The following is a 21,434-nucleotide window of genomic DNA, read 5'->3' on the forward strand; positions in this document are numbered from 1 at the left end:
TTTACACACTAGATTCATGGGAGCCATTAAAGAGAATAAAAGATCCTGCTTTTAAATAGGGATGGTCATTAAAATTCTTTATCTGCTAAGCGGTCGTTTAGTAGCCCCCCCCCCCAAAAAAAAAAAAACCCTCCAATACTTCCCCTCACCCACCAGCCAAAAGGCCATATACAAACAGTGTGGCACTATGGAGTGATGTGCTGGAGGGATGTGAAAGACATGGGATTTCTATGCGACCGTATCCGCCATAATAGGCATGGGCCAAGGGATTTACTGTGCCTTCTCTTTAATAAATGTGACCAAACGTGGTGCATGTCAATTCGCCCTGAGGACGCTCTCACCACCACACGCAGACTCACGCAAACTCTCTCAAGCAAGCACAAAGCACACACAAATACAAATGCATAAACACACAGCAAAAAACAAACAATACGTGCCTGTGCATAAATGAGCAAACATGCATGAGTAAATGCAGACACATACAGTGCACACTTACACACAGTTCCTAATCTTTCATCTTTTATCTCAGTTTCTCAATCTTAATCTAAATTTTCTAAAACTTTGCATGGATACTTTAATTTGACTGGATATGATTTATTTAAGGATTCTGCAAAATAATCCAATGTTTGACAGTGAGGACTCTTACTGTAGTTCCAAAACCATCTTAAATATTGGAATAAAATCCCTAAAACCCAAATTATACCAGTTTAAAATGATCCAGAGATTAATACCCATGTCAAAATGTGAAAATACAACAATATCAATCATACATTGATGACTTAATAACTCCAAAGAAAACAGTCTGTTCGGAAAAAAGGTGAAATATGTGTCTTAATGTCATTAAGTTTAGGAATGCTGAAAGAAGGAGTATTGTTTGAAGAATGGAAACAATTCTAACACACTTCTTAATCCTCATAAAAGATTCATTGTGCAAGAATACAAAGCTGAACAGCTGTATTATACAAAAATATGTTTTCTACAATCACAGATGCCCACTTAAAGTCATTCCAGCAACACTGCGTGGTTAAGTGTTTTACTGTGCAACTCTGTTGGAGATCTCATTGATTTACATTCTTCCATGGGGGCATAACTGCTGAGTAGTGGTTTACAAATCTGATTTGCCTGCAGTGAATCCCAGATGTTGGCCCAGCAGTATGATCAGTCTGAGATGCTGCAGCCCTCAATATCTTCCTCAATCTGCACAACTAGTTAACTCAGAAATGATGCAAACAGCTTTCCATAAACAAGGAAGAGAAAGAGAAAAAAAAACTGCACTATCCCAAGTCTGATCTTTAATTTTCCTCTCAACAAAACTCCTTGTAAAACACCTTTATACAGCTTGTATGGATGCCACATTACAGGGGCTATGCTCAGTATTTCAAATAATGACAGAAGTCTGCCAAATTCTGCTGTTTGCTCAAGCCAGAACTCATTATGAGAACCAGCACCCGGTGAGCTCTTTTTTGTTTCCATCCATTTCATGACAGATTTCAGTCAGCACAGCAAAGACGGTCCTGAAGCTCTGCTCAGGCTGAGATTAATGAGTTTACCTTCTCTGAAAATGCTGAAAAGCCATTCCCAAATACAAGGAAGTCAGTCTGTCTTCTCACATAACAAGTAGAAAACTAAACTGAGGACAGAGACACATCTGCCTGGTCATATTTCATGCAGCACTAGTGTTAAAACACAAAAGTCTCTTTTCTGCACATGATTAAGTGTTTGTTTGCACAGAGGCTGCTGCCTGAACACCACATATGACAATACAACATGCTTTCTGACAGACAGATAGTTTTGTCTGACAGAATAATGCTTTTGCAGAGTGAAGACACTGGATGATAAATCCTCTCAAGTATCTTTTTTTCTCTCTCTGTAACATGATGTTTTGGAATAGAACTAGTCAAATGCCTGAAGATAAAGGCAGACTTTAACATGTGAAGATGAATGTCTGCGGTTGAAAATAGGTCATGGTAGACAGCAGACTTGGAGACATGTCTGCACCATCCACCTTCAGCTTTTCCTGCCAGATAGTGCCTGGGAGAACCATTTCCCCCGACCGTCTCAGCCAAGGCCTCAAAAATGTGAGAAAATGCTGCTGGGTAATTTGGCCGGTACTATGATTATGGGGTTTTTGATATTTTGATATTCTACCCCAAATCCTTCTTTCTGCCTCTCACCAACATTGTACTGAAACGTCTTGTCAAAATATTTTGGAATTGTTGTCAGGGCTCTAAATATGGACTCCTCGTGAAGCGTACAAAAAAGGGATCGAATCCTAATTAGTATGTTCGCTTGTTGGGCAACTTTGTCCATGTGGCACAAACCTCTAAACAGTATATGAAGCAAGAAAATCTAAACATAACATGAAGAAAAACTGGACTTGATCATTTGAATATGATAAATATTATAATCAAAATTTACTCAAAAAATCACCATTGTCCAGAAAAATGCACATTGACTGACAAATCTTTTAAAATTTCCCCAAATTTTTCAAAAACAAGATACTTCAACATTGTCCCAATTCTCACCAAAGCCTGTGCATAGTCAAAAATACACAACGTTATGAATGGTCACATGGTCAGTCCAGGAATGAGACAGAACCACCCTCAGACCATGACGGCCGTGCCAGAGCAGCTCGGGGAAACATATACTTAACTGGGATACCATGTGATTTGGCTGCAACGGGGATACGCATGTACTCCTTTAACTACACATTAACTGGCCTCTATGCAATAACAAGTTAACCTTTTATCTGGCTATAACAAGCTCTACCGCTGTATCCAAATAAACAGAGGATGCTATTCAATCGAACCCGCTGAAAGGACTTCTGGGGAATAGGTCAAAAAACACCCACTATTTTGCAAGCTAAAAACTCCTGAATGTTTAGGTTATTGTGCCACACAAAAAGATTCTTGTGCACACTGTGAAATAAAAAATGCTGTTTGTTGACATTGCTGTTAGTTTATGAAAATATTCGTTTTCGGTTCGGTTTTGCTGGCTGATTACAAAATATGTTGGAGCTTTGCTGAAATTCAACAATGTCCATGTAAGGACATATTACATGGTACTCAGTCCACACCAGATACGTCAGATCATGGATGATAAGTTGAGCAAGCTTAATGTGGTGCAAGTTCAGACATAAACAACTGATTTTGGAACACTATAAACTGAAACATTATGCTGCAATACTAAAATTGTCTTTTACTTAAACGCTGTTAAGCATTTCAAGATGGTGTCAGACACCCTCACAGCTCAAAACCCCCACTGCAGGCGTACCTGAGTCGGCGGCTGTGATCAGCAAGATGTATTTCCCCTGAGCCTCGCGGTCCAGAGTCTGGGTCAGGCTCAGCTGGCCACTCGATGACAGGCTGAACGCACCCTCGTCGTTCCCACCACTGAGCATGTAGCTCAGCTGACCGTTGGCACCTTGGTCATCATCTCTGGCAACAACCTGGACAGAAAGAAGTGGGCTATTAGAGATTTTGACTAAACTTCTCTTTTTTGTCTTGCACAAAAAACGTGTTTTCCATTTCCAGCAGTAGATTAATAGTTGGTCTGGAATTAATAGAAGACTGGAGAGATAGCTCTAACTGTAATATCATGGTAGCAACAAAACATACAGAAACACAAGCCTTGCGCCATGCTTAAAATTGTGATAAATATGTTATTATGAATACACATTTTTTTAGTTTTTGTGATGTAGCTTTAGAGAGTATGGACGGATGATGTCCTATACGGTACAGATTGTTAAACCCATCAAGACAGAAGTGGAGGATACAGTCAAATCACTTACTTAACAATATCCAAATCCTTAATGCAGCCTAGATTTTACTTAAATAAACTTATAGAAGTAGAGTTTCATCAGAAAAATGTAGTTACATTATCAAAAGTATAACCATAATTGCATAACAATCCCTTTGACAGTGTTGTATTACTAATTGTATTATATAATTTGATCATTATTATTATTATTTTGATACAATAACACATTATCAGCTTATCAGCAACGTTGAAGGTTGTCATGATGGAGCTAATTTTATGCAGAATGCAGGAACACCAAGGCCATGACTAATATATCATGTACGAAAATAAAACAATTACATTTTTGCAAACTAAAATTATAAAATTGTTTTTATTCCTGGAGGGGATGTACTTTAGCACTCTTGTGAGGAAAATATTGCTCAATTCAGACAACCACACTAATTCAAACCTAGCTAGGAGTAACCCTTTTCAACCTCCATCTTCACTGAAGCAGCTGAGGGTTAATTACCTTCATGGTGCTCACCGGCACCATGAAAGTAATTGTTGAGGGAAGGAGGATCATTACTTATTCACTTTGTCTAATCAGACTTTCTCTGGGAAAAGAAATCAAGAAAGTCACCAGAAAACCAGAAATGTGTCTACTACTCTTTAGGCTTTTCCTGGGATTAAGGACATTCATTTAATGGCTTTCTGAGTATGAAACTATTAGCTCTTCTAATTTTTCCCTTCATGCTGCAGCATTAAACCACCCCGCTTCACTGGTGTGCCTGAATGCATCGTGGGCTTCGCAGCCCTTCCTGCCGTGCATACCTCAGACAGGCATAGAGAGGTTAGCATACAAATGTGTGTTCTTGTGTGGCAAAACCGACCGCGTCTGGACCCTTTCCCACCACATAACTATAGCCTCATTTCCTTACAAGGTGCACAAGCAAAAGAAAATGGAATCACTCCGTCACTGGAAAGCAGTCCTTCCCCTCCATTTTTTATATATGGCTCATTTAAGTCACTGGGGTGGTTAGGATGTTAATTGCGGAGTCATGCAATTGAAGTTTCATATTTCTGTGAAATTCTATAAAGCTCCAATTGTGCAGAGTTAATTGCCGTCATATATCATATCTTTATCATTTCTGTCAGGTATTTGTCATGGCATTTAGCAAAATTAGACCACCCCAGTCAGTGGTTTCGTACACTGATACCCACCACATACCTGGACTTATTAAGTTAGTATTACTACAAATTTGGTTAAAGCATTAAATAATTTAGGGTTTTAGGACTGTCATTCAAGACACAGCTTTCTTTTCACTCGGGAGGTCCTGTCTGTGAATGTTAATGACATCCTAACTGCTTAAGTTTCAATGAATGTCATGACAAAAGAGCAAAAGCAAACATACTAACCTGCAGAATGTTTCTTGGTAAGTTCTCCAGGTTCTCCTGAACATTTACAGTGTAAGGAGAAAGCTCAAATTCAGGTGAGCAGTCATTGACATCCAGCAACACAATGTTAACTGTTGCACGGTCCACCCTCGGGCTGCTGCCGCGGTCGGCAGCTTGGACAACCAGTGAATAGGACGACCTCGCTTCACGGTCAAGCTGCTTGGCCACTGAAATCACCCCTGTGACTGAGTCTATCCTGAAATCAGAGTTGGTGTTGCCTCCTGAGATAGAAAACCGGATCTGCCCGTTGGTGCCCTCGTCTGCATCGCTGGCAAACACCTGGATAACATCTGTCCCGGTCAAGGTGTTCTCCTCAATCTCAATGTCGTAGATATTCTGTGAGAAGCTCGGCGTGTTGTCGTTGACGTCTAGAATCAGCATGGTCACGTCCATGGTTGAAGACAGCCGAGGCTCGCCTTTATCAGTAGCTACAACTGTGAGGGTGTAATTGGAAAGCTCCTCTCGGTCGAGCTCCCCTACCAGCCTGACGTCTCCATCGATTGTACCGATGCTGAACTTGTTTCCGAAAGGTCCTCTGAGGGAGTACTCGACATAGCTGTTGGGCCCGCTGTCAGCATCGGCGGCTCGGGCTTTGAAAACTACTGTGTCCACCGGTGTGTTTTCTTGAATGTAGGTCATCTTCTGGGAGGTGAAGGACGGCGAGCAGTCGTTGACATCTAGGAGAATGATCGACACCTGGGCAGTGCTGGTGAAGCGGTTCATAGGAGGTGGAGCCAGGTCGTTGACTGTGACCACCAGGTTGTAGAAGGACTGGGTTTCTCTGTCCAAGGCCTTCTTGGTTTGGATAACTCCCTCTTTGGTGATCATAAAATGGCTCTGGGAATCACCTGATGCAATTTTGTAGAGGAGCTGGGCATTTGGACCTGGAAAACATACCAAGAGGTAGATAATCAGTAAAGAGTAATGTGGGATGACTAAATTCTGTACATATATTTGAGTAATATTTCATTCATAGTGACCTCTTAAAGCTACACTACAGGCAGGTAACCTTACATGTTGGTTACACTCATAAATCCCGTAAAGTGTCATCAGCATTTGGCAACTAGTCAGTTTAAGGTGCTTTAAATCACAAGATAAACAACAGCGAGACAGACAGAAGGTCTAACATCTAAACATAGTGCTAACTCCTGCTCTGTTAAATTGAGTTTGCATTTTGCTCCCAGGCTTAAATGTGTTACTTTCCTTGAGTGGAGACTTAACAAAACCTGGTAGCAAAATGTAATTTGTACAAATAGGAGGAATCTAGGCAGGAGCAGGAATAAAGTGGAAGCATCTTTCTTGTTACATCCGCTACTTATATTTAGAGAATCACAGTGTATTTATAAATACAATCTTGGCTGGTGATAGAGTGCCAAAAAGACATTCTACAAGGACTTGTTTAATATTACCTTGAATTAAAAAAAAAAACCCAGATAACAAACACATAATACAATATAGTGGAGGTCGAACACTGAGTGGCATCCATTGTTCTAGATAAGATTGTTACATATGCTGTATGTGTCTGAATTAAGCATTTATATGCGTTATCAACATCCATTTCCACAAATTGTGCATGTACAACAGCTGTAGCTCTGGCTGCTACTCATGTCCTCCAAGTGGATGATCCATTTATGTAGCATGACAGATTGCTATCAAAAGAGAAACACCATGGCAAACCACTTCCGAAACTGATAGTGCGGTTGTACAGTTTTGGAAAATTCCTCCCAATTGAAACATTTATTTGAATAACACAACTGCACTGTGACCGAATGGGTGGATGCAGTAAATTATCTAACCTTGAAATCTGGCCTAATCCACAGCACTCCCTTGGAACTGGGGGTTAAAATGAGCTTAAATTGAGCGTCTGTAATTCAACTCAACGGGGTATTCATGTGGAAAGCGCCGGCACCTTCCCACACTCCAGCGTGTATTTACAGTACACAAGTAATCCCTTATCAAAAGCATGAGTGCTACTTCCATCTGAGTTTAGGCTACTCCGTCTGCAGACAAAGTCTGGGGGTCGCAGGTCAGGGCTTAGGAAGTGCTAACAATGGCAGGGTTTTATTTTGACGGTGGAAAGCGGCAAAACTATATATCTGAGAGGACGGCTCGGTCAGATTATGTGGACAGTGGAGGAAGAAGCCAGACTCTGGTTGAGAACTAGGCAGCATATTTCCCAGGAATGTAGGTCACAATAACCACATTAGGCCTGGATGAAGCGGTAATTACAGCAGAGGAGAGTAGCGGTGACTGTTCAAATACCACATGGCACTTCACAAACACGAAACCCACCACCTGAAACGTAAAAGTAACTCAACCCACTTAATCATACGGTGAAGATGTTGTATTTCATCAAATCATTCGTGCATAAAATAAAATATAAATGAAAAATAAAATGTAGGTTTAAGAGCTTCTGTTTAACCAACTGTCATAACAAAATGACAGGCCTTCATTAAATTAATCTCCTACGGCTAACTCACACTTGATTTATATACTTCGAAAGCACTTTACAGCCTTTAAACTTTCTCACAGAACAGTTTCTAATACTGTGATGCTTCTGGGATATTTAACCTGGATTTAAGTTAACTATAGTTTAAGATATTGGCCAAACAACAAGTTAAAGACGCTTAATGCGTCTTTAACTGTTAAAGAAAATGTTTGCTTATTGGCTGCAAAATCCCCAGATGAAGTCATTTTAAATCTCCATATAGAGTATAATCAGAGCCAAATCTGCCACAGTCATGCTAACATTTTGATTGTGTTGGTTTTTTTTGTAACATTTCATGATTGTCAAACTGTCATAAAACAATAACAAAGGTATAAAATCTATGATAATCCTTAAAATTTGAAAAATCAGCTAGTACTGAGAAAATTAATATGTTTTATGGAGTGATGAGAGACTGATTGATAAATTGGCTGGTTTGTCACAGATAGATAGCAGATATATCCGTGTCAGTATATATGTGGGCAGTTATGCAAATGGATATTAATAGAAAATATTATAGACTGCATTTTTAGGTATTTTTTTACACTTACAACATTTTAGTTTTATACATGTTTCACGTGTTTATTTATATCTACAAAATCAGTTAATTTTATAATTCATAGTATAGATTATTTTTCTCTATGATATTGATATCTCAAGTATCAATCTGTCTAGGATATTTAAATCCCATATATACATACCATCATCAGCATCACTGGCCCCGACGGTGACAATACTGGATCCAGGCGGCAGGCTCTCCGAGACAGACGTGCTGTACACAGTGGTGTTAAAGATGGGCGCGTTGTCATTCACATCCAGGACATTGAAATACACTCTAACTGTGCTGGCCTGCCCTCCTCCATCCTGCGCCTTCGCAGTCAGAATATAGTACTGCTGAGTCTCATAGTCCAGTGAACGTGTCACGTTGAAAACTCCCGTCACTGGGTTCAGGAGGAACGTCTCGTCCTCGTCGTCCTCCTCCAGTGAGTATGTGACCTCTCCATTGACCCCTGAGTCAGAGTCGCTGGCCAGGATCGCCGCCACGATGGAGCCTGTGAGAGTCAGACGGGCAGTAACACAGAAGCGAGAAGTTAAATTTTACTGCACAAAATGACTTTAACATATCTGCAGGGGGTTATCAGAGTTGTTTATTAATACTGGTGAGTCAGTGATCGCTCTGCCAATTGCTAGAATAACAATTCTTTGGTCTGTACTGTTTTGGAACTGAAACTCCTCCATTCATTAATGTTTACTTTTATATGAAGATACAGAACAAATAGCTAATGATAAAATGTGTTTTTTTTTATAGCACTTAATCATATTTTTTTGATTTCTCATGTAATTGAAAAAACAACATATTTGTCTCTTTTATTACCGAAGCAGCTAACAGGGATGAAGGTTTTGAGCCAGACGGTTGTCAGCATTGTTGTAAATCCTGCTGGTCGCTGATAGATTTCCATATAAATCAAATATCAGTTAATGTCACTTTGATCTCTTAAACTCTTGATCTTCCCCTTAAGGAAGATTCAGAGGGTTTGGGAGGACTTCAAGGGTCATAAAAACATATTTTAAAAAATGTAAAAAAGAAATAGAAACTCTTAGAAACTACTACAGACGATCTTCTCCTAATAATTTGGGGCTCTTGATTACCTTAACAGAGCTGTCTAAATCCAGTCTAAGGCCTTTTGCAGAGGGCAAAATAATCACTGCCCACAGTCTCCTACTGTATGTCTCCGGTTTCGTGTCTAAAATGCTGCATTGCATGCCTCAGATTGCAGTGGGATGCTTTATTGCGTGACACTAAGATTTTACCTGCTGCCATATCTTCAGGGATATCAAATGAGTATGTGGCTCTAGAGAACTTTGGCATGTGGTCGTTGACATCCTTGACGGTGATGTTCAGCATCATGTCAGATGACTGTTTTCCATCATCTGCACGCACAAGGAGGGAATATTTTGAACGGCGCTCCCGATCCAGCTTCTTGGTGGCAATCAGATCACCGGATTCAGGGTCGATCCTAAAACTGTCATCCGCCCCGCTGATGATGGTGTATGTCACAAGAGCATTTGGACCCTGAGGGGGAAGATAGTAAACAGGTGATTATGATACAGTCAGCTACTTCTAATGGTTATGATATATAACATGTGGATTTTTTTGCTTGGAAAACGTACAAACTGTTGTGTCTACATGTTCATTGTTTGAAATTTACTGACAAATCAAACCAAACTGTCAGTCAACATTTGGTCGCTAGGCTCTCTGGGACATTATTCTAACTCAAGATCTCGGGATGCTGAGCATAAAGGAGCCAGTAGGTTAGATGAACTTTGCTGAACTTTGTCTCAAATCTTAAGTTCTCAGGCTACGGACAGGAAGAGCATCATGATTACAAGCATCAAAGCAACTCTATCTGGTAGGAAATCAGATTGTTTACCACACATGTTGTCATGTGTCAAGTCTCCAGATCAAACTACTGACTTATCTCACATGAATGAAACCCTTCACTGTGACTTCTTCACAGATACAGCCCATAAAGATCAGGTTTAGGATTTAGAAAAGACCATGCAATAGATTTAAAAAAAAAAAAATCTAAATCAAGATACCAAAAGAAGAGGAACAATAAAACAGATGTAAAGGTATGACACCTAACTGACAAAACTAACTACAAACTAAGATAAACTACTGAATTCAAAGTGGATGTTGGATAGGATGTTTGTGTCATTTTGCTAGTGTCAGTAGCATTTTATTCTATTAGATATTTGTGTGAAACATTATCAACATTAGCCCAAGAAAAACATGTTTGTGTTGTCACAGTGAACTTGATCTTTGGCCATCACATTCTCATCAGTTCATCCTTCAGTGGATGTTTGTGCAAACTTGGAGAAATCCCCTCAAGGCATTTTGAGATATTGTGTTCATGAAGATTGGATGTTATTATTATTGGAATTAATCCCCATGTTATCTTCTCTTTAAATAAATGAAAGACAATCTGCCAGTGCAGTAGCATTATTTCAACTGTTTTCTGATAAAGAAAATCAATTTATTTTCTGTAGAGAAGGGTGTCAGTAACACTAAAATAACATACAGTAATTTGAGTTTTTGCATTACATATAATGTAAAACATCACTTAACTCAAAAAACACATATTGAAACAATTTGATTTGTAAAGGAAACCAATTACAGACAAGTTGCTTGATATGACAGAGATTTTAGATTTCAAACACTTTGAAATCAATCAAAAACCAAAACATAAGCGTTATGCAATTTAAAATACACATCATTCATAGAAGAGGAGAACGTAGACGAGCACTGGTCACACTGAATAGAAAAAAAAAAACTCAGAAGCTGAGACTGTCTCTTGGTCTTTGAACTTTTGGGGGGTATAGTATTCCTCTATAAATGCAACTAATAGATCCCCTGTTACCTTGGACAAGTACAAGCGCAACCACATATGTGATGGCTATATAGCAAGAGGCTTTGGAATAGGAGAGGAGGACTAAATGTGATATGACAACTGAATGAGGCCGGTGACAGAGCTTGACGTTTATATTTGTGCCCGGGACAATAGAAGATCAGACAACTGTCTCACCCTGTGTCTTCTGCCAAAAAAAGAAAAAGCAACATCAAATAGCTACTGCTATTCAGTGAGATGAAGCGAGAGCTCTGGTTACAGCTGGTTAAAAGCTAAGCTAAAAGAGACTCTTTCAGCTATGCCTGATGTTTGTGTGATGCTTTTTGATCCTCGAGGACCATGGGAAGGTCTCTAAAGAGAGGCGTCGCATTAAGCTGTTTCTGCATTTCAACACATCTACTGCTTTGGTTTGACAATAGCGCTATTAAATATAGCATCTGCATGTTAGAGGTACTGCAGAAGGGTAGCATTAGCTGCTGGAGAGAAAGCCTGAGCTGGCCTCACTGTGCAGTGACTGTAGCTTTCAGGTATGTGTTTGACTTTGTTTTACTTAATATATTCAACTCCTACTAGACGATGAAGTAGTTTTCTGTAGGGTACTTTTTGTAATATTTGTTTAGCTTTTCTTAAGTTCCATTTTTCTCATTTCCTTGTTGTTGAGCTGCTGGCTGCTTCTTAGCATCTTTGCATATCTGAGGCTAGTGTCTCATAGCGGTTCCCATTGAAAATGAATGATTTGTTGCTTCTTATGTCTTTTTAGCTGCATGTTTTTTGCTGTAACTCTCAGGTGTTTTAAGGGTTTTTGATACAGGTACATTTTCATAGTTTTAACAGTCTGTGTGAGTTCTACATCGTGCTAACATCCCACAGGCAGAACAGTAGACGGTTACAAGTTAAAAAAAAATGAAGTGTTTAAGCAGTAAACCAGATCTGCTACAAGAAAAGTTTCTTTCTGTCACAAAATCAAGTGAAGCATTTCTTTTCCCTATACACTTCTACAGAGACAGACTTAAGGCCGGTCGCCAAAAGCTTTAGACGAAGTCAATATTGTAAGGCCAAGTTCATGACTTGCGCTCATCTCTTTCCCTTGGCCTGTTTTTACGACAGATAAAACCTCTGTCTTCTTGACCTTGTCTCTCATTGCATTACCAGAGACCCGTTCTGAGATCCAGGTCCAGTAAAAACCAGGGAGAAGAGGAGGCCGGAGTGAGGCTCTGCTCATCTAAGGACCCTGCTGTCATCAATCAGCGGTCCCAGATCTGGCAATCCCATCAGCCACCTGGGCTGCAGTCCGGAACCCAACACCCATGGTTTGCCAATTAATTTTCTGATAGGGTTCAAAGGCAGAGCAAGGAAGGTGGGAGAGGCCGAGCAGGGGGTCCATCTAGGCCACAGTCCAACACACACACACACCTACCCATGCAGATAATGAACACAGGCAAGCATTTACACGCTTATAAAAATACAGTAGGGACCACTTTCTCATTTACTTGAATGGGAAAGTGATCCCTCTCAGAGTCTCAACCCTACTTTAATGCATCTATTTGTCTGACTCAGTCTCATCTTTCTTTTTTAACTAAACAACAACATTGATTAAGATCTTGCATGCACCCAAACACACACTCACACACCAACAATGGTCACCCCCTTGACCTCCACTCAAGAGTTTGACTACTTTACAGCTCTCCAAAGACACAGTGGGTTGTTGGGGGGGGGGAAAAAGAGGGCTGACCAATTAAACAGCAGTGTTCCAGGGAGCAAAGAGTAGCAGACTGCAGCAGAAGGAAACTCATTTAGCAGATGAGTGGTTTTTGGGAGCACGCAGTTCCTATGAGAAGTGAGAGGTGCGAAGCAGACAGCGCCGGCGGGGATAGTGAGCTTCCTGTATGCAACAGCACCGAGCGAGCAAGCCAATCATAACACAGACTTTTGAAAAACAAGAATTGTGTTGTCATTGAGGGCTTAAAAATAAAGCCTTTGAAAGGTAGAGATGGCCAAATCGGCTACACTGATGGTGTGTAAATTTGTTTTGTGTGTATTCACTACTGCAAGAAGTGGCTAGAAATATGCTTGGACTAGGTTGACGCCTCTGGAACACATTACCGTTCATTTTGAGGCTACGTTTACTTTCAGAAAACGCTCCTTAAACACCCATTGTTCCACTTTTTTTTCATTAAGAAAGCTTTTTTTTTCTTCTTTTTACCTGTGACATATTTTCCACATCAGGTCAGAATTCTAATAAAACATTCACATTCTTTCCAAAAAAGCACAAGAGGCAGCAAATTTCGTTCAAATGAGGTGAGAAACATTTTCAGAGAGGCCTAAACCTGCATTAGACAAGAAAGCAAACTTTTTATATTGATTTTCTTTCAACCCTAATATAACCCCTTCCTCCTTATTGGTGTGGCAATGCACGTAGCTAAAACCCCCCCAAAAACGGATGCGTAGAAACAGCATTTTAATACCCTCACACATGAATCCCACATGTAGCACTGTTAAACATGGGATCATTATGATGTCTGAATTCAGCCCATCAGCTGGCCAACAGCTTGCACTCTTGGCTACTCTGCACTGCCTCACACATGTGGCTTTCTCAACAAGGGCTCCAATGCGTTCCGTACGCTCAGTGTCAGCGCAACTTAAGTTTCCTGCGTAAGGATGTGGGCAAAAACTTGGCTGGCCTTATATCTGGCTCCGAGTGAGAGCTGGAATGAAATACAGACTCCTATTTAGCAACCTATTCATGGTAGGACTATAGTTTGGAGTAAACATCTCTAGAATCTGTAGTTCCTAAAAGATTCCTCTAAATTTTTTTTACATGTTTCTATGTTTTCTTTTTTATTTGAATTCCTGGTTAAAGCAGAATCTTGCAAGAAGTCCTTTGGTTTGATCATTTTGGAAGACATACACGTAGGCATATATGGTCTGTATCAGTTTTTTTCTTCTTTTTTTTTTTTTCTTTTTCTTTTACTAATGACCAAATGTGTGCTGCCTTACAGTAAGTTTCAGCTTATGGACTGCAGCTCAGACTGACGCTCCTCTTAAATTCAGATATGAGGAAAAAGTGAACAACTGCACAGTTTGATTTCAATACCATATGCTAAACCTTTCAAGATCAAAGCTGTGAATATTCTGGCGCTGAAAAAAGAAAATAATCAAATAATGTCCTTAAAATCCCCCCACTGAAAAGACTGACCTGCCTCCAGGTCTGAGATTTACAGTCAATATACTGTACCGATAAAAGAGAAATGGCCAGAAGTGGGACTTTGTATGACTTTTCTCACATTGGGAGCGAATAGATGGGGGTGAGGCAACAGCTGTGCAATAAAAGACGTGTGGCCTCATAAGTTACCATTAAATTTGAGTCCATATTCCCTCTTTCTAATCTCTCTCCCTTCAATGCCCTGACTTCTTCCATTCACTTCAACTGTGTCCTTTGGCTTAGGTGAATGACCGCAGACCTTGGAGATGCCGGCAGGGCCAGCGTTTCTCTCACTGCAGGATATAATGTCAATATCCTGCCTAAAGCAGCTAAAGATGGAGCCTTTAAGTAATTGAGAGTGATGCCAGTGATGTAATGTGAACTATGTGGACCGCGGAGGGTCTATCGGAGAGGCAGGCCGAAAAAATCAATCGCTCTCCTCGAGGCTCTGTGACACCAGTGGCCTCCACACGTCTCAGATTACATCCAAACTTGAGACAAAAAGACAAATTCTTTATGTGTGTGTGTGTGTGTGTGTGTCTAGGGGACAGAAATATAACAAGACAGAGTAATGTGTTACTGCGCTGGACTAAAAGAGAGCGTAATCTGTCTTGGCCACTTTGTGTCACTGTGTAGTGTTACGTGTTGCTGTACTCTTAAGCAAACTGTATGATTATTTTTATCATTTCTCAAGCTTTGGATTGTTTTTTTAAATTAATTGTTAAGTCTGTTGGATGTCATCTGAAAAATGTGTGACAATTTTGCCTAATTTTACCATTTAACATTTGTTGCCTGTTTTTGGCAAACAGTCCTCTATTTATCATGCTCTAATCAAAGTCAGATGCTTTCACTCTTTTGTTTTGGTATTTCTGTTTTAATTCCATTTTGTTCTCATGCTTGTTCCTATCCAGTCTGATATTTTGTCCTCAGCTGTTTTAATGGTTAACTAATTAGGAAAGTGCTGAATAAATATATCTGTGCTTATTCACCACCCTCTCCTTCATAATGAATATAACAGGTTGACCGGTTGAATATAACAGGAGTTTAGCTAGTTTCCTAACATGGTCTAAATGGCTTTTCTGTCCTGAATATTTGACATTTTTGGCATGAAAATGATCCAACGTAAAGATACTAAATGTCAACTTAGGAGGGAGCAGTTTCATGTCAACACTGACAGCTGTATAGCCCTCATAAAACCAGTTTAATCTGTGGTGGCTTCTACACTATAGGAACAAAAATTTAGAGCATATTTTTAATTCAAATCACTCCCATGGTATCAATTCTGAAAGCACTGGAGTGGAAAACGGGCGCAGAAAAGTACAAAAACACTGTCAGACAGAATAGAAACTTGGGGAGTCATTACCTCGTCTGCATCCGTGGCTGTTAGCTGCATTATCTTGAAGCCATCTCCGACGTTCTCCTCAATGGTCACATCAAGAATATCATTAGGGAAAACAGGCGGGTTGTCATTGACGTCCTGCAGCGTGATCTCCACCTGCAGAGGAAGAATAAACACCACAGTTTCCGTTAAAGGTCTGCCAAACTGGGCTTGCAACAGATGTTAAGATCACTGCAAAGAAAAAAAATGTGTCCATCTGCTTGGATTTCAGATGATGATGATGAAGCTGCATTAGAAGGGGGAAAGTTATCAGTCTCTGACTCCAGAGAGGCTAGAGAGGAAAAACAGTGAAATAATGAAGGGTAGTAAATTAATTATAAAAGTGAAAATGTAAGGAGACTGAATTATTGTTTTACCCCAAGATCATTTATTTAGATATAATAGTAAAACTAGTCTACTTTAATCTGAAACACAGTGTGTATTTGGGACAGAAAGTAAAAACAGGAATCATAACTTGTTGACATCTCACCTTAATAATTATTCATTATGATTATGCCATAGAAATGTGTAATTTATGGGGGGAAAATAGCATAATTTCCAGTTACGAGAACAACCAAACTATAGTGACTTCTAAACTGCTTATTACGGCTAGAAGATTAAGATTACTTGAAGCTAATTTGCCCACATTTTCCTGAAAAATACATTTTAAACCTCCAGTATCTTTGCATTTGAGTTTGTTAAACCACTATACCATAAAGCAGAATCACAATGTTATTATTATGGTGAAAAAATGTATCACTACACATCTTCAGCCTCTTACTCTAGTGAAACTGATGTGATTTGATGTGGTTAAGATATTTTTAAATGATATATGTAATACATGAACACATTACACTTGAATGAGTAAGAAATAAAACAGGAGGAGAAATAATAAAATATTGAATAAAATATGTTTATAGATGCTCCATTGTCCCTGCACTGTTTAGATTGTCCAGATACGAGTGGAACATATAAATCTATAATTGGGTTTTATGTAAGGTTTGTGGCAATGATTAACACTTAGCCTAAAAGGCATATGATTAAGGTTTTACAACTAATATAACTGTTATACAGTGCGGTTAAGAACCTTCAAATTTCATAACCCTTTTTTTCTCATTTTCACTGTTTCTGCAACTCTCCGTCTTTTTAAAACAAAAGAGGGATAAGGAGCAATAGTCCCAATAAAATACCGACATCAACTTTCATAAACTGGTGTGCTTAAGAGATCTGCACTGTGGGTCCATGGTAGACCTCATATACCCCACTGTCACTAGAGCTGGATGGAAACTATACACTTTACAAATTGACTTGAGGCTCTTTTCCATAGAGACTTACTGAGTGTAACAGTAGAGCAAACTAACTGGAGCTCAGGGATTTTCACTTTCATGTCTTAGAAACCAAAATAAACACACATTACAGTAGACCACAGACCCCCCATACGCATAAACTTTGTTCCATACAGTGAGATTTGTTCTGATAATGTAAATTTAAGACAGACAGTCGTGGTGAGAGTGAAACCCATGATTATACTGCTTGTATATAGAAATTCTGTGATTTGAAGTAAATTAGAGTAACATTTAAATATTTCTCATTTCACACAAGATCATGTGGAGCCCACTTAATGATCGGGTTGTCCAGCCACACTTGGGAGAACCCTACATCACAGTCCTAGCATGTGGCTGATACACTAAATGGCCAAAAGTACATGGACATCCCTTTTCCACATACTTCATACTTGTGAGGTTTTGTATTTCATGGTTTGGGCTAGACCCCTCACTTCCAATTAAGGGAAATCAGAATGCCATGTGCTTCCAACTTTTTATGACATTTTGGTAAAGGTTCTTTCTCTTTCAACATGATAGCGGCCCCCATACACAATGCCAGGTCAATAAAGAACTGGTGTTCAGAGGTTGGTGCAGGGGAACTTGGGTTGCAGAGAGAGCCCTGACCTCAACCCCATCCAAAACACCTTTAAGATGAACTGGAATGCCAAATGCAAGCCAGACCTAATCACCGTACATCAGTGGGAGACCTTGCTAATGTTCTTGTGGCTGAATGGGAGCAAATCCCTGCAGCCAGGTTTCCAAACTCTTTTGCAAGGGCCTGAAGAATGAAGGCAGTCATAGCAGTACATTATTGCCCGTGATTTTGAAATAAAATATTCAACAACAATGTAATATTTGGGTGTGCAGATACTTTCGGCCATAAACTGTATTATTGAATATTAGCATCAGAGTCATAGTTATCTGACAATATAACATTTAGATGTTAAGAAAATAATTGGTCTTTATATGATTTTTTTTCTGGATGACTGGATGATGGAATGTCCTGTGCCTTAATTTGTTTTACCTACAACAGTCTTTTAAGCCTGAAATTGAATTATGAATGACATTAACAGACTATGACAGCTCTTGAAAGCAAATCATTTTTTTTCAATGGGAATCAACTCAACCACCTTTAGAAAGACAATGACATGTTACACAAGCGCCATTATGCTAATTTCTGAGAGAAAGTGGAGACCCAGGAGACAGTGAGAGTGAGACATTTATGGTTTCAGATGTTCTGTGTCTAGTGAGGGGTATTGCATTTCCATTCATATCCCACAACTTAAACTACGATCCCCTCCGCCTCATCCACTAACCCAAATATGCATTTCAAAGTCAGTAAACACAGCTCGCTTTTGAATCATAACAGACATTTTGCTGCGCATTCTCTGTTTATTGCTTCTATAAATATGGAAAAGCCGTGTTTAAATTCTCCAGTGATAGGATCTCCATTAATGTTGACAGTGATTATGGTAATTCTTGGGCCAGGCATCACATGATGCCCCCACCTCTCTTTCACAACCCCCCAAAAACACATACAGATGAAGCTACGCAAGATTAAATAGGAAATGGGAAAAGAATAGTTGTCACACGTCCACAATGGGTGCAGTTTTTTAAGGCGGCAAGGGTTTCCATGTGGACAATGGACGTCAAGGCCACACGACAACCGAAGTGGGGAAGGCCACATACAGTAGTCTATTCATACCCTATTGACAGGAAAAGCAGACTTCACATGCCCCCCAACTCTTTTTTGCAACCAACAGTAGCAGGAAACTCTTCCTAATAGCTGCCACTGACTTATTGTGGAAAAAGCTTCATTAAAGATGACCCAGAACAAAAAGCTTTAGGGAGACATGGCTGAAATGGTGTCAGAGTCTGACTGAATTAAACATGCATTGTGCTGTTTACCGCTATGACACCAACTGTAGCAATCTGTATAAGGTCATAATTACAACAGATCTCATCACTGAACTCTTATTCATCTGCTCCGCGTGTGCCTGGCTGAGGATGTTGTCCACTTATTAAACCGACTCTGGGTTGGTGTCTGCGTGTCTGCATGAGTGGAGATAATTACAGAAGAACAAGACAGATTATAGCCTGGGCACAAGCGATGCAGAAGTCACATAAACAAGCCACAGTGACAGCGGCTCTAACTCAACTTGCGCCTGAGCTGAGGGACCGGGGCAAAGTCAACAAACAATGAATATTTATCTCCCACCCTGCGTGTCCCCTTGATGTGTAAATAATGCAAGGCCCACTTCTGAAGAGTGTACTAATTAGGGTAGAAGTGCAGTTTTGAGAAATAATTACGCCTCACGCTTCCAGTTTGCATTACCCATGCTCTCATGGGAGAGGGATATATCAAAGCGCTTTGGTGAAAAATTCATCGGAGGAAGAGGAAGCAAGGTCAAGAGGGGGGAGGCTGATAGAAGCAGGAAGAGAGGTTTTGTTCCCTCCACCTGTCTGCGGCTCATAGCGGGCAGGCGGCGGACCAAGCACCCCAGCCGAGGCAGGTGAAACACATTAGTTTACAAGGTAAAAGATTGTGTTTCACGAACTACTGTTTCAAGTTGCAGGTGCTGCTAACTGGCTGCCAGGGTTTTATTATTTATGGGAAGGTATGAATGATTCACGCGTCAAGTGGTTCCTGAGTGCTGTCGATTATGAGACCTTAAGTGATGGAAGGTATTTGTCCAAAAGGTTGATACTGGAGCTTGTACAGAGCAGTAATAAATTATACCTTGTTGCAAAATTCCCAGCGCTTATATGGTATACAAAGAAATGAAAGGTGGGATAATTCAAATGTCGGAGCTCATGTTATGTAATCTAGCCTCCAGTTTTACTCAGTTCACTCATATATATTTTTCCTCAAACCTCTAGTAGTGTCTAGTAGAGCAAATATACATTACTGCAGTGACCCCAGTGTGAATGGGATTGTCTGGGATTGTCTTTCCTGTAAAACTGTCCTGTTTATTTTTTGATAATTCCCAGACCTCTCTGGAACTACCTTTTTTCTTTCCAAAGAAATAGTGCCTATAAAAACGGTTGAAGGTCAGGTCTGTGGAATATCCAGAGTGACCAAAATATTGCCTCTGGAAACATATGTTGTTATTTCTTTCAGCACATTTTTCTGTCATTCTTTTTCCCATTCACTTCCAAAGTATCCCACGTCAAAAGAATAAGGATTTTAATTTGAACTGCTCAACTTGAATCACTGCATTACAAACTCAATTTGAATCACATAATTTGAAACCCATTGAAAAAATGAATTGAAAAACTGAATCTGGGCATAAATTGAAATTGAATGTAATAGTTTGGAAGTGAATTCCAATAAACAAGAAACTGAATGAAGGATTATGAAACTAATTCTAGTGACACATATTTCTGCCCATACAAAACTTTCATAGGCATTGGCAGACTGTACCAAAACTTGTTTCCCTGGCTGTGCTTACTGTAGGTGTTAGAATATGCCTTTTTGCAGTTTGAGTGAACCAACCCTTTAAAATCATTATACCAGTGTCGATGCGTCAAGCACTTGCTGACACTTCACATTCTGACATCTTTAAAAAGACTTGTGAGAACTTGTGGGAACAAAAGAGACTGCAGACATCAAAGTACAGACATTTCCTTCAAGAGTAACAGAATATACCAAAATAACTTCCATCCTACCACAATGCAATATTCTAGGTGAGAACAAGCATGAGTTCTGGTTACAGCTGAAGGTAAAAGCATCACCTGCATCCCTCAACGCAAAAACAACTGTGGCCATTTTCCCCACATCTAAAAAGTGGAAGTAGCACAGGTTTGCATATGTTTCCCACTTAAAACGTCTTATACTTGCAGTTCTGCCAAGTTCTCTGCAGACAGACAGACAGGGGGAGGGGTCACTGCAGGAACCAGAGATCTATTATTTGAGCAAAATCCCATATAGGCTACACACATATTTTGTCAGTTACAGAGTCAGTTGTTTTTAATAACCGGTAGAGAGTCTGATTAATTAAGTGAACAATGGTTTACATTACAGATGAGTAATACAGTGCATGCATGCTCCATTGAACACCATGAAACTCTGAGTGAAAAGTTTAAAATTCACATCATTAGCACAAATATTTCTTCCAAAGCAGACCTTACTGAGAAAGAAAAAAAAGGTGACCTCTGAGTGCATCTGATGCAACAGTTGGCCTGTAAAAGCTGAGCTCATATGATCATAAAACTGGAGCAGGGTGCGCCTCATGCAGGAAATAATCATTCAAAATGATTAAATATCTCATCAGATGCTGTTGACGACTCAGGGTCAAGGGTTGGTAGAAGCACTGACTTCCAGCTCTCATTATACTTGGCCTCTGAGATTGAATGATTCCACTTTGCATCGTCCATTTTCACTGATGTACATATGAGCCCAAGTTTGACCAAATGTGTCAAAAACTGGGATCACAAAGCA

The 21,434-nt window shown here is 39.8% G+C and overlaps 1 protein-coding gene across 1 annotated transcript in view; it reads right to left on the reverse strand.

The window, feature by feature from the left end:
* Positions 1-21,434, reverse strand: part of fat4 (FAT atypical cadherin 4) — a 107,071-nt gene that overhangs the window by 33,720 nt on the left and 51,917 nt on the right. Inside the window, 5 exon segments of the mRNA XM_062425541.1 lie at positions 3,274-3,448; positions 5,155-6,077; positions 8,380-8,730; positions 9,491-9,752; positions 15,654-15,785. Of these exon segments, the coding sequence (XP_062281525.1) occupies positions 3,274-3,448; positions 5,155-6,077; positions 8,380-8,730; positions 9,491-9,752; positions 15,654-15,785 (1,843 nt within the window).

Source organism: Scomber scombrus, chromosome 9, assembly GCF_963691925.1.
Source record: "Scomber scombrus chromosome 9, fScoSco1.1, whole genome shotgun sequence".
In the NCBI taxonomy this organism is placed as follows: Eukaryota; Metazoa; Chordata; class Actinopteri; order Scombriformes; family Scombridae; genus Scomber; species Scomber scombrus.